At 36.6% G+C, this 21721-nt stretch overlaps 1 protein-coding gene across 1 annotated transcript; it reads right to left on the bottom strand.

Moving 5' to 3' along the window:
* Positions 1–1149: 1149 nt before the first annotated feature.
* DHX29 (DExH-box helicase 29) lies at positions 1150–19945 on the bottom strand (the record flags this gene model as incomplete). The annotated part of the gene is made up of 24 exons (XM_010172230.1): positions 1150–1281; positions 2650–2952; positions 3641–3734; positions 4407–4543; positions 5388–5612; positions 6274–6349; positions 7152–7280; positions 7897–7985; positions 8599–8683; positions 9593–9713; positions 9917–10061; positions 11508–11648; positions 12007–12183; positions 12266–12409; positions 13006–13602; positions 14019–14142; positions 15309–15474; positions 16073–16234; positions 16521–16647; positions 17090–17209; positions 17847–17989; positions 18377–18506; positions 19069–19182; positions 19872–19945. Coding segments are annotated over 24 exons (3755 nt in total), but the record flags the coding sequence as incomplete, so codon positions are not given.
* Positions 19946–21721: the final 1776 nt, after the last annotated feature.

The following is a 21721-nucleotide window of genomic DNA, read 5'->3' as shown; positions in this document are numbered from 1 at the left end:
TAGCCTTGTCCACCAATGTTGTGACCCCAAATCTTGCTAGGAATTTGGATATCCGAAGCTGAAGCTTTTTCCAGGAATCTTTCCTTTTATCCTTCCCTCCCTATTCCAGTGTGTATTTCATTTATATTACACTGCCTGTGGTACAGCAAGGAGCCATTACGGAAGAAGCACAAAATACAACATGCTCTGCTTAGCATCACAGTAGAAAAAACAGAAATTCTGAAACACACAAGATGTAATTGGCCCAGAAACTGCACAACCTGTAGCCACCCATTAAAAACCATTAAAAAAATTCCAAAAAAGGGACCATTAAAAAAAAATTTCCAACAAACCCACAAGGGAGCTGCTTTTTAAAATCCCATATTCATGATAACCAGTGGATTCAACTAGATGGTTGCTTGTTTGTATCAGCTGAGTGTAAAAGAACAAAAAAAAGATGTTTTGTAGCTTATAGTCTTCCTTGAGTGTAACACAGGGCCCACAGGAGCACAGACAACTGTAATCAAGTAGCTGGCAGGCTAGCAAAAGCCAATGTTTGCCATCTGACAGAATTTACAGAGGATTTTGGCATGTTACCTGTTTTGATTTTGTCTGCAAAAATACGTTAAGAAAATGCACTCACTTTTCCCATTCCCAAATAAAACTTTTTCAGCTAGAAAGAAAAAACCCCAAACAAAAAAGCCAAACACCCCAAACACAAGCAAACAGCTATTTCCCATTTTATTTTTTTCTTTCCCAAATAGTACTGTTGAGGCTATAAAGCAAAGTAAATAGTATTTTAAAAATAAATATATACTTAACATTATTGCAGAATTGAGGAAAGGGTAATATAAAATAGCACACTCATCTGCTTTCAGTACCAGCTTTCTAAAAGAAGTTTAGTCCACGTTCATTTCCAATACCTTTTTTGAAAGGACATTGACTTTCTTCACAAAGAGAAAGGAACTGATTTGTTACAAGGTACATACTACACACCTGTTCTTTCAAGTGTGATTTGATAAGATTTCCCATAACTTCCTTTAATTCTCTCCTTCCTTCTCCCCTTTTGCCTTCATCCCACATATACAGTGTTCTGAATCAAGCCTGTACATCAGCTGTGTAATACAAAAGCCCATGGAACCGCAAAAGGTAGTTATCACTCCAACACACCTGAAAATGGATCCAGCCATCAACTGTCAGGAGACGCTCACGATGCTGGACTTCGATATCCCCACCAAAAAGCAAAATGGGAAAAGGGGATATTAAAGTAGTCTCTCTCAAATATACCTTAGTGTACCTCACCTGCATATAAACAAAAACAAGCATCAAAAAACAACAAAAAAAATCCCAAACCACATAAAACCTATTTTAAAACCAAATTTGATTGCTACTTAAAAAAAAAAAAAAAAAAGCCTTTTTCCTTTTAAGATCCAATCAACACAAGCCATTGTACACGTAACAACTGATGGCAATTTGTCTACCCTAGGCCACATAAAATATATCACCTCTAAGTAACTGAAAGACTTAAAAGCTATCAGGAAATTTAAAGCCACAATTATATTGTTAAAATTAAAACAGAAAGATAATGTTAGCCTTGTGCTGCTCAGAGAAGAGGCATAAAAATTAAACTTACTAAAGTAAAAGGCCGGTAAAACACTTCCATTATACATTCTTCCTAGAACCAGCTAGCTCGTCAATCTATCTACATCCACATACACACATACAGAGTAAACTGTGTCTCAGCATCTGCTACGTCTGGCCTTGGAGTCTCTCACAGACAAAGACAGATGGCGATGGGAAGGAGTTGTAGTGGTAGGAAGGGAAACAAGAAGAGTGCATCTTCACACAGAAGCGCAGGCTTTGTTTGTTTCACTGTTCATGAGGCAACTTACCTACCACAGCTGCTGCCTTGCACTTACACTACAAGGTACTTGGGGACAGGAAATGTTTTCAGCTCTTCAAAAAAAATACTATCACTTCATATATGTTAAGAAGTGTAATGTAATTTCATGCTCCTCTACAGTAAAGTTAGCCATTAAGCAAATGCTGTCAGAGTTTTATTGTACCAGAAGTTTAACTAAATATAACCACTTGAATTTAGCAAGTAGTTGACAAAATTTTCACTTGGGAGAGGGAGGGAAGTGATAGGGGGAAAAAAAAAAAAATGCAATTCACTTAGGAAATTCAACACTGGCTGAATTTCAGTTACAGAATTGGCTACTTTAAGTCCTCACCCTGCAAAACCAGAACAGTCCTTACTGGGGATACCAAGTTTCCAAATTTTAGAGTCTGTTTAGAAGAGTAGAAAAGGAAAAGCATACTTTGAAATGTTATTACTACATATTACTGCTTGAAGTGATCACATTAGAATCAATAGCACTGCATTAAATAAACTTAAATAGTATTCTACTATTAAGTTAAATGACACAAAGAAAGATACTTTCATTTATAGCTACCAGTTTCACTATGAACAGGTTTGTTAATGAAGTTCAGCCTTAACTGCTTTTCTTCAGTACTCAGTTTACTCACTTTTATGGACTTTAGGATCATTAGATACTAAAGACACTTAAGATTAACAAGACATTCAGATACACCAGTGTAAAGTGTATGTTATTTAATACTAGAGGCATAACTCCACCTTTGCACAAACCATCAGCTACATTCACTTACCTTCTCCTGGTAAAGGAGCCATCCGTAGGTCTGCAAGTCTCGATTTACCGAGGAGGGATGCACTTGAGCTTTACCCTGAGCAGTTTCTACAATGCAAGCCAGCTTCTCTGTAATATCCACAGACTTTGTATATATTATTTTTCCTATGTTGTCATACAGCCCAGCAGTCAACACAGCTTTAAGAAGAGCTATTTCATGGAGAGAAAGGGATTGTGTGGCTCCACTTCCATCCCATCCACATTGCATTGTAGGTGCTGTGAACCCTGCTGCTCTGACCACCCTTATGAGTTCTTGCTTGACATCCTGAAATTAGTAAGGTATTAGTAAAATTCTGAATTTAAAAAGGTACATACTCCAGTCCATCAGCAGGCAATGACACTCCATCACAAATATTCATGCTCCCCATCTCTTACTAGAAAACCACTTGTGTTTTCTGCAACCACTTTGGAATATTGGCTGTTTCTATGAGAAAAACCTTACATGGAATATAGGATTAGACAGATGGTACTCTGTACACTGCAAATACTAAATCTCTCATCTGTAATTAAAATAAAAAGATAGATTTGCATCAATTACTCACTTCAGCTTAGGAGAGCTCAGTCACTCAAACTTAAATAGGAAAGACAAATTAAAACAATTTTCTTACCAAAAATAAAATGTCATTTAAATAAGTTTGTGGCTCATCTTTCAAACTAACTGTTAACAGATCTGTTCTTCAATATCAAGAATTACACAATCTAAGTATTTTAATTCATAAGTTTTGATTCTCTGGTAGAAGTAAGGACAGCTTCTCCAATGGCAGTGACTGCAAAGATGTACACCAACAAAGTGGGCATATCAAAGCACAAAACCACAGACACAGCTACCTCAAGTGAGGTAGCTAGCATTCCAGTCCCCAGCATTCCACTTGGTTTTGTCTTGTCTAAATCCTAACTGTGAGGGAAATTTTAACAGGTATCTTCTGAGTGCAGAATATAATTATTCTGTTTACCTCCAGAGTTAACAGTGAAGTCCTATTTAGGAAATTCCTTCTGCAATAAGTAATTTCAGCACGATATCCTCCTTCTTGTCGAGCCTTTTTCCACCTAAGAAAAAAAAAATCCTGTCTTATTACAGCAAAAAGAACCACATTAAGAGTATAACAATACGACAGCAGTAATAAGTTAAAAGGCAATACTGTGTTTTGGTCAGCATTCTCTTCTCAAAACTAGAAATAAGTGGCATTAATGAAGATGAATGCTGCTGGTCTAAGAGCACCCCAGAGAACACGTCTGTAACATAAAATTCGACAGATACTAACAAAAACACAAGGTAATTTTCTCTCAAAAGTTAAATACTTTTGTCTGTCTTGAGAGTTGAAACAAAATTGAGGTCTCCATTTTGAGACTTAATGATAGTATCCAAAAAAGAATATATACCTATACATTTTATAATATATACATTTTTACTTTCTCAAATACAAAATATTCAGGTCAGCATAGCACAAAGAGCAAATAAAATACTTTAAGCACTAGGATAAACAGATACAGTACACCTCTGTATGTGTGCAAGCACAGTTAAAAGGAGTTAAAGGATAAGGTACTAAGCAAGCTATCCTTTTGTGTTACAGTATTTAGTAATCTATCACTATTCTGAAGAGAAAAACTTCAGGTGCAAGCAATTCAAGAAGAGACACTTATTAAGGATTTTTTACAGAGCCACATTACTTAGAACTGTTATCTGCATCTAGTTCTAAGCACAGAGGAATTGTCGTTTACCCCAGATAAGCATTGTAGATTGTTATATGGTCCGAAATTGCCATTGCTAGAGATGATTTTGCAAGATCTGCTTCATCTTTTCGACCAATTGGTGTAGTAAATGGGGATTTTTCTGTCATAACAGCAGCCAGGGTTGCCTGCAATTAGTAAAGCCTGAAATTAGTAAAGTACACATCACTTATTTTATTGTAAGTTTACAGGTTTATAATACAAATAGCTTTAAATTTTTTAATGGTAATTTTTAATTTTTAATCATACTTCATTTTATCTTCTACTAAGTCTCAAGGAAAGCTTAATACCGTAAGAATTTCCTACACAGAATTCAAATCTACTTATATTAAAGACATGGCTGACATAGTGCCTTATGTACACCAATTAAAAAAATTATTAAATTGCAAAACTTAAATGAAACAGTTTGTCAAATGACAGAGCAATGCCCGATACATGGTGAAGGTCGGATTAAACAACTCCTTTGGATTACATGACATTAACAGAAGAAATTCAGAGAAGAAAGAATTTTAACTTTCAGTTTTCAGCAACTAACATACCCATGCTTCCTCCTAATTTGCAGAATCAGGATTAGGTGAAAGTATAAACTATGCCACTGTATTCACATAATAAGTTACCACACTAATTAATTTTACATCAGCATATTCTTGGCCCACATATGCTGTGGGGTAATGCAGACTGGTCTAACCCACATGTAAGAGAGCTTTTTCTGCAAGGGTCATACTCCCTGGGAACATAACAGACAGAACTGGAGACCAACTCTGACTATCCTCTTCTGAATAGTACCTAGGAGTTTAAGAACACCTAAGCTGTTGTCCTCCATGATGTCCAGGTGCCCTTATCTTAAAATAAAGATTTTAACTTTTTATATCATTGTTTCAAAATAGCATGTTGCAAGAAATCAGATTAATTGTAGAGAGTTAACCATTTCTATACTTTTTTAAAAATTTAGTTGTTTTTTTTTTAACTCACCACAGGATCCAAGCAGCCAAATATAGCACCAAATATAAGCATTTTGCCAATCTTTACATTGACAGGAAGGGCTGCAAGGTGCTGGCCCAATGGAGTCAGCTTGGGCTCGTTTAACAGACAAGCCCCAATCTTCCTCAACAGGTTCATTGCATTACCAATTACTTGCTGCTGTGGCGGGTCTAATGCTCTGGAAAGGAAATCTTCAGGAGAGCCAAGATTGCATTTCTGTGGAGTGAATGGGCATGTTTAAATATAAAAATTTATAACAAACTTTTATGGTAGACACAAAGGAAACATGAAAGCTGTTCTTCCAATTAAAACCTCACATTCCCTCCCCTTTAAACCAGCCTCTTGGACGCAGACGTGCCCCACACTTGGTTAACAAAACTTCATTGCTTGAAAGGACTTTGTATGGCATGATAACTAATCAGAGAAGCATGTGACCAATGGTCACAGATGAACAGGAGACTCTCAAACCTGCTGAGACACAGCTCAAGCTGGCACTGATCTGCCAGGTTGCTAGTTTCCCTATGAATATCCTACTCAGTCAGGATGGAGAGAGAGGGAGCGAAATCGCTTCCTTAAGCAGAAATCAGTTTGAAGGCTATTTAACTAAGTTTGAATTACAATTCTGAGATAACCCTATTCTCACTCAGCAGCATGCTCTGGATTTTCCACAACACACAGGTACTGGGTTCCTCTCTGCCCTGGTGGGAGAAGCTCCACTAACTACACTGGATTAGGGGTATTCTAGCAAACCTTTTTAGCTAACAAGGTCAATGATTAAAAAAATAAATCCACATGACAGTATGAAATTGTAATCCTCCAAAGGTACACGTAATATTTTTCACTAACAAGGTCAGTAATTCAAGAAACAAAAGCATACCATAATGTGAAGGCATAATTCCTCCAAAGGCACACGTAGTATTTCTGGAACAGAATATTCCATGAAGCTTTCAAATCTGTAACATCATAAAAAACACAGTTTAATTTGAATTAAACTTGGAAATTCAGGTTTCACATGCTTATATATTTTGGAGATGTTCTTTTGTGGGGCAAGGAGTGGGGAGTGGCATGTGTTTTAATGCATGGGTAAACTACGCATCCTTTGAATTAAGGTGTGTGTGGCAGCTTGGAAAACAAGAATTCTAGTGAAAGAGGGAAAGGCAGTAAGACCCTAATTTTCAGAACAAATTCTTAAAATGCACAGCTCCCAAACTGAGTCTAACGTGTGGCTAAAATGCACACTTCATTGGTTATTTCAAAAGACTTTACCTTAACCATTTCTCAGCTGAAAGGTGCTTCAGACAAGCAGGGAAAAGTTTATTCAACTGCAGTAACAGAAACGAATTCTGTAGTGCTGTATAATTTTATATTTTCCCATTTCTTATCCACAGAGACACCACTTTAGAAACTCAGATTTGTCTGATAACAAAATCAAAGTTCAGGAAGGAAAGCTTGTGTATATCTGTTGCAGGGCAGAGATGTCAAAAACTTGTCTTCTGCAACGCTCTAGTGCTGCGCTTTCCTTCAGTTTTGAAAAATTTTTTGAAAACATACTATAGAGATACTAAGCATAAAGTTAACTTTTTTAATCATGAAACAAAGTGTTATAACACTTTATTCATAAGATATTCAAGTTATGTGTATTTTTTTTTAGTTTGCAGCAACTAAAGTGAATTTCAACAAGATTTCTCGTTTTTAAACAGAAAAAAAGAGAGAAATATTTATGTGATGTACAAAATCTTGCTAAGTTTACAGTACCTGTCTCTTGTGTACATTCGGAAGCAGAATCCATCCCTAACACGCCCAGCTCTTCCTTGTCGCTGCAGAGCACTAGCTTTACTAACAAAGGTCTCCTCCAGGGAACTCATCTGACTACTTTCGTGATACCTTAAAAATTGTAAAGCAAGTGCCCATTTAGATTTCGGAATTAAAATTTTGATGAATACTTAACTTAAATACCAGCACGTTGATATTATATCTAAATAGTATTTACATGAAAATACTTTATTTAGTTTTGAGAGTTAAGCATACCTGGGGGAAACTGTGTATCATAGAACCTCCGATACAAATGACTAACAAAAGTATAAAAATTGGAAAATGAAAGAGCTATTTTATTAATTCATTACTCTAGCAATTGAAAATTGTTTATTCTAACACATTCTGTAAGGCTTTTCACATTTAAAATGGATAGAAAAAGAACTTCTAAAAACTGAGATAGTATAAAAAGGATCTACTTTGTCTTTAAACTAGTACTTAATCATGATTCTTCATATCTGTGAAGAACCTCCTTTCGCATCATTTCATCAAATGATGTTGTTCTTCACATCGTTTGAGAATCCAAAGATGCATCCCAAATTTGTACCTGAACTGCAAGCTGTTCAATGAGCTCAGCACGTTTTTTTTGTCCAGTAGTTTAATAAGGATACCAAAAAACTCTTGCAGTACTCTAACCTACAAATATTTACAGTAATCACACTGTGACTGATGAAAATCAAACTCTCACCTATTTTCTTTTGTTCTCCCGGTATCAATCACAAAGACAACATCTGGTATCGTAATACCCGTCTCCGCTATATTGGTTGCCAAAACAATCTGAAATGAAGTAACAAAAAGAATAGAACAATTATGTAATGTCTAACAGCTTTCATTCTTTTCATCAATATTATAGAGTAAGTTTGGTTAAAGTGTTCTACGCAGAAATGTTTCCTTAAATAATCTGACACAGCATTAAAAACTACACAACTTGGAAAACGGTTTAGTCTCCTACTGAGGAATCAAAAGTTAAGTGAGAATTCTGCATTCACTTTTTGTCTTATAATACATCAAAATTGCTAACTAGTACCTGACAAAATTGGTTAACTTTTAATTAAATAGTTTGGCAGTAAGTAAAATACTATTTCCGTAGATAAACACTATCGTTACTGATTAAAAATAGTTAAAATACAGGTAAGCAATAATTAAATAAGCTCTTGGAAAAATATTAAGTTAAAAAATTTGTCTGATTACTGTCAAGGTTATCACAGCGTGGTAACTTCTATCTGTTACAGAGCAGCAAATAAGAACTGTTTCTTTGCACTCAGAAAATCTGAGGAACAACTGGTTGTTGTGGAATTCAGTATGATTTGATTTTAAAACAATTCAGAGTTGCACCCACAGAAAGTTTCTCCATTCAGTAGTCAACTTTGACTTTCTAAATGTATCATACCTTTCTAATACCAATAGGAGGTATTGTAAATGCAGCTGCTTGATCTTGAGTTGAAAGAACAGAATGCAAAGCTATCAACCTGTGCCTAGAACAAGAAATTACACTAATCAATATGCAGTTATCAAATTAAGATACAGTAAAAAAATGAGAGCAGAATGATGACAACAGTTTGGAGAAAGCAACTAGAAGGGACACTTGAAAGAGTAAAACTTCGTATGATTAGGTATGAAAGTCTGCTCCGCTGTTTTATACACCTCACGAAAGGATAACACCATTAGTTCATAGGGCTGTTCCCCTATCTGGCAATAATACAGGAAAAATACTACTAGTGTAGAACTCTAGGTAAGTTTACATCAATAGACTCGCAAGAAAGGGAACTAGGTGTCCACAGACCCCAGTTCTTTACATTGTACTTCCCAGACAAGGTCCATTATTGAGCAACTTTCAGCCTGAGAAACAAAGGCCTTCAGAGATGAGACACAGAGATTAGTACTTATACTTTCATTCTCTTCTAGACCTTGACTTCTCAGCCTATCTACAAAACTTTACTGCACATCTTTTTATGCCATCATGTTGCTAACTTTTAGTTACCCACAAAATAAATTTTAAAACTGTCTGTCACTACAACCCTATGCCATTTTTCTTGGTAGATTACTGTCCCTGGATCTCTTCTCAGAGGTAGTCACTTCCATGTAAACAGTAAGCCAGAGAAAGCTATATCCCAGATATAGCAGCTTCCATACCCTAAGAAGTAGAAAAGAACTAGTCAAGTTTGATGAAGAATAAAATCAAAAGAAAAAAAGTTATTACTGTACCATTCCTAAGCACTTGTCATTTTGTCTGGATTTTATTCTTGGATAATAAAAGTGCATTTGTAGTAGAAACAGCTCAGAGGTATAACTCTCAGTTTCCATTTTCAAGAATAGCAGATGTCAAGACCCAACAAACATTCACTAAGTGAAACTATTAATTTTATAGAAAATATCTGCATCACCTGTCACGCAAGTTAAATCTTCTGTCAGTTGAAATGAGATCATACAGCTGTTGGATATGGGCAAGGCCTGGTAAAAAGACCAGCACAGCACCCTCAATGTTCTTGAACTGCGGGCTTCTGTCTGGAAAGTTATAGTACAGGCACATAGTTAAAACCAACAGTTCCATTTGAGAACAGGAACTACTTCTGGGCCCTGCAGTAAATGCTTTTTAGGATGTTTTGTATAAGAATTAAGTCAAGTACTCCAGTATCAGTAGAGAGCACTGGAAAATAAGTCCAAAGGACAGCCCCAAGTACATAAACTTCTTAGGAAGCAGACTGTACCTAAGTATGCAAGCAACTCCAAAATAAGTTCAAGGTTGATCTTGTAAGGGTTCATATACAGGATAGCTTCCTGCGTACGCCTGCTATACTTGGCATAGTAAGGAGCCAAATCAACACCGGACCCGGACAGGATTGGTACATACTCCTAAAAAAGAAAAGCAAGGAAAAAAGTATATTCTCAGCGTTTTAGAAGAAGGTAAGAGAGCAGAAGGTCAATTTGTCATTCACTTAATTTAGGTTTCTTAAAGAAGAGATTGAGATAAGAGACATTTGACTGACTAACTTCCCACCAAAACCAGTGAGTCAGATTAAATCACAGCCACCTACATAACCTGTGTATAGGAATCTACTACCGTTAGACAACACCTTAGATAAAAAAAAGAAAAAAAAAAGAGTAAAAATTAACATTTGTGCAAGGAATACTACACACTCTGTTCCACAAATGAAAACAGATGGTATCAATTCCAAATGGGATAACAGAGTGGCTACTTTTCTTTCAAAACTCTTATTTTTGGGTATATGAAACCAATCTCCTCTTTCTCCTCTCCCTCACCTCACCCTTCTCAACTAATGGTTGCAATGAAAGTTAGCAGTGTACTAGGTCCAACTCCTGCAGTGTTCCAAAGCAGGACGAAAGGGAAGGAATGGAGAGTAAACAGAACATATAGACATTTCAATTGTTTATAAACAACTTACAGATACATACTTAACATAAAGCTTCTCTGTTAAGCGGCAGGATTGTAAATAACTTCATTGTTAACCAATGCACTTAAAGAAGCTTGCCACTACACATCCTTCCGTATGGAAGGTTCAAAAGAAATAAATCACAGAGAGGTGCACTCCAGAGAGCACTTGGGCTTCAACTGAAGAATGCTGTTGTGATGTATGGGCTAACTACCATTCTAGAAAAAAAATCAGCATGAGAGAATACTTCTCAATACATGCATCAGTGTTTGATCACATCAAGCTATACATTCCTGCAGAGATTTTGAAACAACAAGTCAGAGCAGACAGATGTCTGCCCAAAATATATACAGTCTAGATGTACAGTCTAAGTTGCCTAAAGTCACACAGCATTCATATACTCTTCCCTTCAAAAATTTTGATCCAAAAGCACATACAGCTGTCACTGCAGAGTACCTACAGGATTAACCACAGCCTGCTAAAACAAAAAAGCTCTACACAATAAACTCCTGCAAGTCATCTCATTTGGCATGAGAAGTTGGCAGATCTTGGGAGTTTTTCCGTTAAGAAGGATATGGCCATGCCTCTTCTGTTCTTAGGTTCAGTACTTGGGAGAATTCTGTGGAAGAAAAAACTTAAACACTTTCCCTTGCTGCTACTTATAGATCTGGAGCTTGGAATATGTACAAGAGAACACAATGCCAAATATAGCAAAATCAAGGCAGCTATAAGGGAGCTGGAGGGACAAATATAAGGGTACAGCACTGTAGGACTGCCACTGGGTCTTTCATCACCTGTTGAAAGAATATTTGATATTATACAATTCAATCATATTTAATAAGAGGAATTAAAATGATAAAATAATTTTTAAAAAATTCCAAATCAGAACTAGGAATGCCTATTTTACCTGATACTTTGTAGTGCCTCCTCCTTTGCTAGTAACATTTATTGTTACTTCATCCTCCTCCTCCAAGAACTTCTGGCAATATTCTGAGTCCTTCTCCAGAACATAGCCAGTTGATTCAATTACATCTTCAACATGGAAAATCTTTAGTGAAAATTCACAGAAGAAATACAAGGTATGTCAAAAACTAATTGGCATCTTTTTTGTTTTTTAAAGCTTACATAGAAAGCTGAACAGAGTATGCCCTTTTAATGTTGTAACAGATCTTGCAAATACTAAGTCTATCACAAAAAATAGTACAACCCCAAACTTCAAAGCACTGAAGCTATTTTACATTTTCAAAAAGGGAAAAGAATTACATGTCTTTGAAACAGACATTTAAGAGATTTATTTTTTGTTTAAAAAAAAGTGATATAGGTGTATTTCCTAGACATACTAACCAGGTAAACACTGCATATGAGTATACAAAATGTTTTGTGTAATCAAAGAAACGTATACTTACCTCAACAGGGTAACTCCTCCCTGAGATCCTTAAAATGGGACAGTGTGAGAAATAGCTGGAAAACTTCTCACTGTCTACAGTAGCACTCATTAAAATTAGATGCAGGTCTGAACGCTTATGCAAGATCTCCTTCAGAATAACCAGCAAGAAATCAGACTGTACACTTCTTTCATGTACCTAGAATTAGAAAGACATACCTATAGTACAAGCCAAGGCCCAGAACAACTATAGTTTCTGCAGAATAGTAAGAGCTGATAACCTCGTCTACAATAACATGAGATACACTTGAAAGAAGACCATCTTCCTGAAGTTTCCGAAGCAGGACACCTGTTGTACAGTACAGCAGCCTGGTGGCTTCTCCTGTTCTTGATTCCATACGAATTTGATACCCGCACAGGGAATTCTTAAAAATTAAAAAAAAAAATTAAAAAAAAATTTAAAAAATTTAAAATAGTACAGGAGTAACTTAGAATAGCATGCAAGCTAGAGATATTAAAAATTAAGCGAAGTTTAAGCACTGCTAGATTCAGACACTGCAAAAGTTGCTAATTATGAATTACTACCACACTTTTTTCAGACACACACTTTCCTCTGTTAAGAAAGGGAAAACACACTGAAATCTGCAACTAAGTTTCTTCTAGAGCAGCAAAGAGCTGGTAAACTCAGCATTCTTTTCAGGGTTGTTATTCAGGGGAGTTATCTCCATCTCTAATGACATATTACAGTCTCTATGCATTTGCTCCAATGTTTGACCCTCCTCATTATTAAATGCTCTTGCTCTTAATCACCCTCTAAATATTTTAGAAATCATACATGGATACCTAGAAGTTTACAGGTGACAATCTGTAAAGAAACAGATGACATTGCAAGAAGCCCTTTCTGAGAGAAAATAACATCTAATTACTTGGCTGTGTAAGAAATAATGTTTTAACTCTGTACCAACAATCCAGCCCTCTGTGTTTGACAGAGGCTACAAAAAGAAATTCAGACACATCTTACTTTTCCTCCCGGTCCTGATTCGCAGCCTAACTCTTCACAGACTCTGGTTGCCAGACTCACTGCTGAGATTCTTCGGGGTTGTGTGCAAACAATATTACATTTACTTGATCCTTCATCCAGCAGTAAGTCTTCTAACAAGAAATGGGGCACCTGAGTACTCTTCCCACTGCCTGTTTCACCAGCCACAACAACTACTCGATGTTTTTTAAGAGTTTCTACAATCGAGTATCTATGCTTAAACACAGGTAACTCTTGTCTCTCTTTCAGAAGCCTCTGGTATCTGGAGGAACTTTGCAGCTTTTTGAACAAAATCCTTGAAGGTTCCAAATTATCTGTGTCTGAGGTCTCAAGGGAGAGGCTGTTAATGTCCTCATCAGAAACTAAGTTTTCCCAGGAATCTTCAGGACCCTCAGATACTTTTGGTTCATTTTCAGATTGTAACTGTTGTTGTTGTTTGAGTTTGTTTAATAATCTAGCAATAAAGTTATCACGAGGTTTGTTAGTTTCTATCTTGTTTTCCTCTTCCTTTTTCTTCTCAATATCGCTCCATTCTAGCCAGACATCTCGGTAGGTAGGAGGCAGCAACTGATGAACTGACTTCAGGTGGAAAAAGCAGTGAAAAAATTACTTTATGTACTACTTAGTAGTTATGTACTATCACTAACATTTTATGTGTAAATGAACAGTGGCAAAAGATATGACAAAACATGAAATACGGAGCTATTTCTAAATACAGAAACTATGAAAGCAATAACATAAAGGCCAACAATACACTTTACTTTTAACTGGCTTACAACAGTGAAAGAACAGTTTTACTATCAAAAATATCATCCCTGTATGCTGCAACACATATGAATGATTACAGATAAAATTTAATGAACATTAACACAAGCAAACAATTTAATGGGAAACACTTCATTGAACTGTTTCTAGACTTTAAATACAAATATTACAACAAACAAGTGCAGAGGCAGATTCCAGGCTAAGAAGAGTAATATTGGTAAAAATCTTACTTGTCCTTTGGTTAAATGATAGAGTGCCAAAGTAGCAGCTAGATGTTGTGCTTGCATGCTATCTTCTGTTACAATTGTAGGACACATTGCCATTACATTATCTGATGATTTGGTAATCTTGACCCTTAAGGACAAATTCATATGAGAATTTATCTTAACTTTTGTTACCTATATAAGTAGCAGAAGTGTTAATGTTTTTGTTTAAAACATAGCAGTGGAATTCAAATAGAGAAACTAAGCTAGATAAAATTAATTTTACTCAACAGTATTCTGTACACAGAAACAGCTGATAAAGTTTGATCACAGAACAAAAAAATTTCAGCAGCAGATTCTAGCAGTGAATTTGTGTTTGTTGTTTTTTTTCCTCTTAGCAAGTATCTTAGTTTTCTTCAAAACAGAAGTATTTATACGCATACAGATCACCATTAAGGTTAGTTGCTTTGGAAGAAACACTAAATATTTGTGTGCTTGTAACCACTTAATACAGATTGAGATGACAGTTAATGATTTACTGAGATGCAAACACCTGTTTAACAGGCACACCAGTCACAGCAGCAGCATATTCCTAGGGGGACAGTATATTAGCAGCTTTTAAACTCGAGCAAGAAGACAGGTTTTTTTACTTAGTTCCTGCAAGAAGCATTACTCATTTGTAACACCATGTATACTTTATTTGTACATTATAATGTTCTACTTTATACCACTATATTATACCTATATAATATATAGGTATATACCTATATACTACTACTTTATACCACTATTTATACCACTATACCACTATAATGTTCTACTTTATACCACTATATTATAGACTTGTTTTCTAGAAGAAATTTAAAAATCACTGATACTGCACTGTTTTGGTTAAAGCCTTATGGTAACTTTCATATAAATTTCTAACTTTCACTTTATTTTAAGCAATGCCCAAAGCGTTTTTGGTATTCATATGCTTAAACCCTATGACTTAATATATTACTGTGAATGAGAATACATGAAGTTAGTTGTCCAAATTTATCTCAAATTCACTCATCGGCACAGAATTAAAAACTAGTCCCTTCTTTATGGGACCTTTCACTAGAATTTTATTTTTGTGATAGGGTCCAGTCTAAGCACTACTTTCCCAGAGCTATCCAGTAGGAAATACCTCCCTGGTGCACTAAAAAAGGAGAGTTTGGGTTAAATACACTATATTCATATAAATCTGGATTAACACAACAAGAAAGAAGTATCCAGCATTTATATTTTCAAATGAAACAAAAGGAAAATGTAAAGTTTATATGAAATACATACCTACATTTCCAATATTTTCCAACTGGAACCTTTTCAAAAGCAGGATTTGGGCTCTTGGGATAATTTTTCCTGCACCAGTCAATCAAAAATTGTTTTGGAGATTTACCAGTCCAGCTTCGAGCACTGTAATCAAAATTTCTTATATCTAGTGGTTCTTTCTTTTTCACTACAAGAGCAGAAAGACACATTGTAAGTCTCCTAAAATTTATTTTACATTCCTTTGACAGCCAAGAATGTTTTTACCTTTTTTTCTTTTTTCCAAAGGTATTTTTTACTAGAGAACAATGTTTTCTGAAATGTTTTATAGAAATACTGGTACTAATACATGACAAACTCCTGCTTTTCCCACAAAGGTATCTAGCAGGAAAATTAATTACAACGTTCTGTTTGCCATCTTTGATCACTCAGTAAGAACTTTCACTAAAGTTTGTTTGTTAGAACATAATGTAACAGTTTGAAGGTTTACAATGAAAGTAGTTTAAAAAGATGAGAGGGTGACAATGGAAACAGTAACTAGCACTACAATGAAAAAAGATCAAAATTTTAGACGTGACAGTATGGCAAAAATAGCTTTCACCATCATCTGCTAAAACAAATACAGATCCTTTAAGGTCACCTTGGTCAGTGAGGGAGTCCACCTGCCCTTCCTGCAATCAGAGCTTGATGACTCAGCACTGCAAGGCAATACAACCTAGAAAAATTAAGAACTAATACCAGAAATTTGTGATATGCTTCAAGCTTGTGCTGAACCATTTCCAACGCACCTTTGTCTTCCTTTGCAGCACCATCAGGTTTTTCAAGCAAGCTCAAATCCAAGGTGCTTTCTTGTGGCTGAGGTGAGGGAGTTTTTTTCTTCTCATTTTGTTGTTGGTTTGAAATCTTTACAGCCGGATTAAATACTGGATGTTCTTCAAGCATTGCCATATCTGTCAGAGAGAGACTACAACTTACACCAACCAACTGCTGAGCATTTATTCTTCAAAAAGAAAATATTAATTATATTAATTCATACTGAGCACCCAAAAACAGAAGTAGTGAAACGTTAACAACTTTTTAGAATTTGACTTGTATGAAAAGCATAGATTCAGGAAAGCCTGCAATTCATACAGTGGCGTAAAAATTATGAAGTCAATTCAGTATGACTCAGAGACTCACTTGCATAACAAGTATGCAGGTCACAAAATAAAACACAGGCAATTTGCATAGCTCTACCTTGCTGAATTTTTCTTATTTTCTCCTGTGCTACCTTCTGGCCTTGCTTGTCTTTGTCTTGCTTGGAGATGCTTGCTTGTTCTTTTGCTTCTGAAAGCTTGGCAGCCAGATGTATGTACCTCTCATTCTATTTCAAACAGAATTGTTAATTACAAGTTGAATATTGTATGCTTGTCACTTTTAACGAACGTCACAAGAAAAAATTGGGGGTTTTATGTCTCTTATACCAAGCTTACACAAAGGAGGAACAAGTAGTTTTTATGTGACTAACAGTCAAAACTTCTCAGTATTTGAGAAGTCACCTTCCTAATATCATCGAGATGTGCTTCAAGAACTTTTCTTTTCCAGCACAACATATTCAGTATTTTGACCCCAATACAAAAAAAAATAGGAAAGGGAAAAACTTAGGAAAGGAGAAGTTTCAACACATTTCCCCTTCAGGAGCCTGCAAATGTGAAAAACGGACAACATACTGAGCCTCTAATTCTTAACAAAAAGGTGTACCACTTGCAGATGCACCAGGCATCTTAGTTTTTGAAAGACTTCCATGAAATGTTGTTCTGCCTTACTGGGTCAAACTTTTCTTCATCTGTCTCTTTCACAGACTCGTTCTTCTCTTCATCACTCTGTTGCTCAGCATATCGCAAAATCCATTCCTTCATGCTCACTTCTTTCTCCACATTCGTCTCCTAGGAAGGGCAATGAAAATTAGAAGTAATGATAACAGTAAGTGAAAACACCAGTGCTTTTCTCTGTCAGTATTTAGGAGCTATTGTTTAAGATTTGTAAATAAAGTATGTTATATGACATAAATAACAAAACATGGAGCAAACTTCTCCAACCAGTGTAAACACCTCACAACATACTTACACAGATCTTAACACTTGAATGATTGTAACTGCTGTAAGGAAAAAAAAACCAAAAAAACCAACACTTCTGCAAGAAAGTTTTTAGATTTCTAGGTTTAAGATTCAATAACCACAGAAATCAAACCACTGCAAGTACATAGGCAAGCTTAAACCCACACAAGTACATGAAGAGTCCCATTTGTAAATATGGACCCCCATTCCAGGAGAAAATTAAGCTATGCTTTACCACAAAAAATGAACTACAACCAGACTTCCAAACGTCACACTAAAAAAAACCAAAACCAGTTACCTTCACATGACCATTCCAATGAAGTTAAAATAATGTGGGTAACAACTATTAAGCATACCATATTACAGAAGTTTCTTACATCAGTGTTGGAAATCAATGCAAATTCTGGATTTCAGAAAACTTTGTCCTCTCTTTCCCCAGTAAATACCAATAAATTTCTCAGATTACCTTAGTTTCAGGGCCATTTTCTTTCTTTTTGTTATCTACCAAGCGAGGTGGAGGTTCTCGTCGTGACACAGAAGAACAAAATTTTGCTCTAGGTTTCTGCTGCTGTTCTTCAAACTGCTGGCTAAAGCCTTCAGGCAGGGCATCTTCAAAACAAAAAACCCATGTCACAGAATATGTCAATAACAATTACTGAAAATCTTTTAAAGTGTGTTGGGAGCCAACTAGAAGAACATAAAACAGAAGGAGCATGCTTGAAACAAAATTAGGCTTTAGCTTTAGGTAAGTCAGCATTTGCTTGTTGGACTTCCATAAAACTCTAAAAAGTAGGAATAAGAGGACTACAAAACTTTATGTATTAAAAAAAGAAATCCCAGAACCAGTCATTAGCACATCTAGGAAAGGAACTGTGGTGACTGCCTGTCTTAGTGAAACAACATATTTAATTACTACTATGAAGCATTCAAATGCCAGAGTAGGTTCTATTACTCATCTATTAAAAACTGTTGTCAATTCTCTGTCACTATACTCACCGTCAGGAAGGTTTAAACAAAGCCAGTCAAGCGCAGAGTGAAGATCACCACCATATAAAAGTGTATTTTTCATTGCTTCCTCAATGTGCTCAGTCTTAAAAGAGAATCTTTGTAAAGCCATATATACATCCTATACATAAAAAAATTAGAAAAGGTTAGGATTTAATCTAGCAATCTAATACAGGTTTGCAAACTCCTATTTCCCACATACCAGATAACTGCTGTTAGATGAAGGCAAACAGTATAAATTAATATAGCTGAAGTCTGAGTAGAAAATCCTGTTTTGCACACAGAGCTTATAATAATTTTATTGTAAATATGTATGCATATGTGTAAATACATCTACATTCCAGCCTCTATACAGAATGTATTTTCTAGTTAGAAAGATAAACCTACTATTTTCCAGCTATGTGGAATGAAAAATACAGGAAACATAAAACATTCAGATTAAGTTTTATTCCTCTACCCTGTCTGCAGACTCCCATTTTTGTTACTGAACACATATAGATGTATCTTCCCTAATAAGAACACTTGGTTGATTCCACTGACCGATCACTAATCTAACTACTGGAAAGCACGCTGCACTGGCTTATGCTACATGCACAAGTGTAGTATGACACATGACATGAATGACAAAAAAACCTGTTTATCCTAAATAAGAAACGTTCAGAGAACAACACTTCAAACTTTACCTGCAGTTTCTTAGCAGTAAGCCTTTTGGAAATTATTCCTTTGTCATCATTTTGTTTTTTATGGTCATTAATTACATCAATAATCCTTTTCTCCAAATTACCATTTATCATTACCTGCACAAAAAAAAAAAAATATTGGTTGATACAAAGCAAAATATCACAAATTTTTACAACATATCAATGCTCTTCACAGCTAAGGAAATAAGAAAGCAGAAATCTCTCTGCCATTCAAATCACAACCGTGTCAGCTTTCCCTAGAATGTCAAGGGAAATACTGTAAGGGTATATAAAAAGAAAAAAAACTTCTACGAGAAATAACAAGGCTTTATCCTCCACTTACAAAAACTGGTATAGAATAATTTGATAATCAAGACACAATTTGTGATGCTCTCCTTCCTATCTGGCTTAAAAAAAAAAAAAAGTTTTAGTAAAATAATAATTTTAGTACTATTAACACTTCTAAAACATGAACCAAACCTTGGTTGCTACTGAGGTTGTTGTATAAAACCTGTATTCTTCCTCTGACAGGAAGAAGAATCCACACACACAACAGAAGCCCAAACATAACTCTTAATAGTCCTACATGCAACGTATCATTTGTTACTCAAAATACAGACATTCTCCTGCCCTGTTAGTTTACCCACATTGCTTAAAGCACCCTCAAAATCCCACACACCAAGCTCAAGACAATCAATGTCCAAAACATGTAGTTTACTTACATAATACTGAAGAGCTAAAGAAATATTTACTCAGCCAAGAGTATTATAAAATTCAAAGTTCTTTTACCCAAAGAAGATACTTGCCTTAAGAACAGATTTATCGAGATTTGCAGCAGCACTGGAATCTGTTGTTGAACTAAAACTGTACGTTTTCGGACCTGCAAATTGCAAATAACCACCAATTACATGAGCAGAACACAGAGAATATTGTTTACAGTAGCTAAAGCAGACTGAACATAACGCAGGTTAGTGCAAGCAAATATTACACTAATTTGCCAAAAACACACGGGTACTTAACAAGAAAAAGAATAATCAATGGTACAGAAAGGCCCTTGAACAAAGAACAGTGAAGGAGGGTATGGCTCTTGGCAGACAAAATATAAAACCTCAAGTGGCACAGCGAGAGGAAATGGGACTGACTGCCTGCTCACTCTCCAGCACTGGAACGAGGAGTGCCACATAGGGAAGGTAGTGGCAGGTTCAAAGCAAGACCTTTTTTTTTTGACTATGAAGAGCACAGCTACACAACAGAACTGTTTGCCCCTAAAGTTGTGGATACTGGACATTTACCTAAGTGCAAGGGCACACAGGATAGCTTTGTTGTAAAGAAATTAATCAGTTTGGGAAGGCATCGAAATATTATTGTACGTGGCTCGGGAAGACCCTGAGCCACAGCTGGAGCTGGTAGAGAACGCAAGAGCATCTCATGGCAGTATCACTGCACATCCAGCCTGTTCTTACGTAGGTACCTTTGGCCCCTACCTAGGGGGGGCCACTGGATTACAGAGACCTTTGGCCTGACCTACTATGGTCTTTCCTAAGCACTTTAGCAGCTGTCAGAAAAATATTAATTCAAAAAGCTATTTATTGTCATTAGAAGGGTTTGGCTGCTCACAACACAACACACAGCTTGCTGTTGGATACCATTTTCTTCAGAACACATATACTGTTTCTGGTAACTGCACAGACAGAAAACGAGCAGCTCACAGCTTTCCCCCAGAGAGAGCAGTGCTCTGCTCTCCTCCCAGCAGGCAAGCTGAACAGCTCATCTGTGCTGGGTGCCTGCAGGAGGCTCCAGGAGAGCCCATTTTTAGATCAGGACTGGCTGTAGGTAACTGCACTTCAGAAAAAAAACCCACAGTCATCTGGTCAGGAGCTGAAAAGAGCCGTCAGCACCCACGAGCCAGTCACTGGCGCTCACTGGGAGGCTGTGCAACCACAGACTATTTAGACGATACTAACTTCTCACTTACACTGACTTATTTGTCACCACAGCAGACAACCTGGGAGACAATCAGGACAGTTTCTGAAAAGAACTGAGCACCATGGTGTTGAAAGAGCAGGAGACACAAGAAATGTGTTCAGCTGAGGTCAAATTTTAAAAAGCAGAGTACGTGAATAGGTTCAGGAAGTTTAAATCAATGGATTGTAAGACTCTGTGTTAACAAGCTGGAATCTCAAATCGCCTGCTCATTGCATGATTTGCTCAGAGCCTGCAACACAAGCTGTTACTGATGTTACAAGGTAACTGAGCTGCTTCTGGCAAAGCTGGCTTATTGAAAACAGACATCTCAGTGCTGCGGAACACTTGCTTTCCAGACTGCACCCAGAACAGTCATCCCTCTGCTCATCCAGCACCGCTGAAGCATCTCCAGCTCTGGAACTGCTCTGGGCTTTGTTTATGACACAAAAACCCATATCCTAAATACACGTGGCATTGGTTTGAGCACATACGGAATGATCGCCTACAAAAGAAGCTCAGTGCCGGGAAAGCGCCACAGCAACACCTGCTCAGCAAGAGCTGCCGGCCACCGAACGGAGACCTCTGTCACTAACTCAGCACAGCGCAGCAGCCAGGCCCATCTGCTCGGGAACGCCCCAGGACGCGAGAGGCGCTGAAGCCAGGCCGGACAGCCCCGAGTCAGAGCGCTCAG

Source organism: Antrostomus carolinensis, unplaced genomic scaffold (assembly GCF_000700745.2).
Source record: "Antrostomus carolinensis isolate BGI_N321 unplaced genomic scaffold, ASM70074v2 scaffold22967, whole genome shotgun sequence".
Taxonomy (NCBI): domain Eukaryota; kingdom Metazoa; phylum Chordata; class Aves; order Caprimulgiformes; family Caprimulgidae; genus Antrostomus; species Antrostomus carolinensis.
Note: the sequence above shows the minus strand (reverse complement) of the source record. Positions and strands in the feature narration are given on the sequence as shown.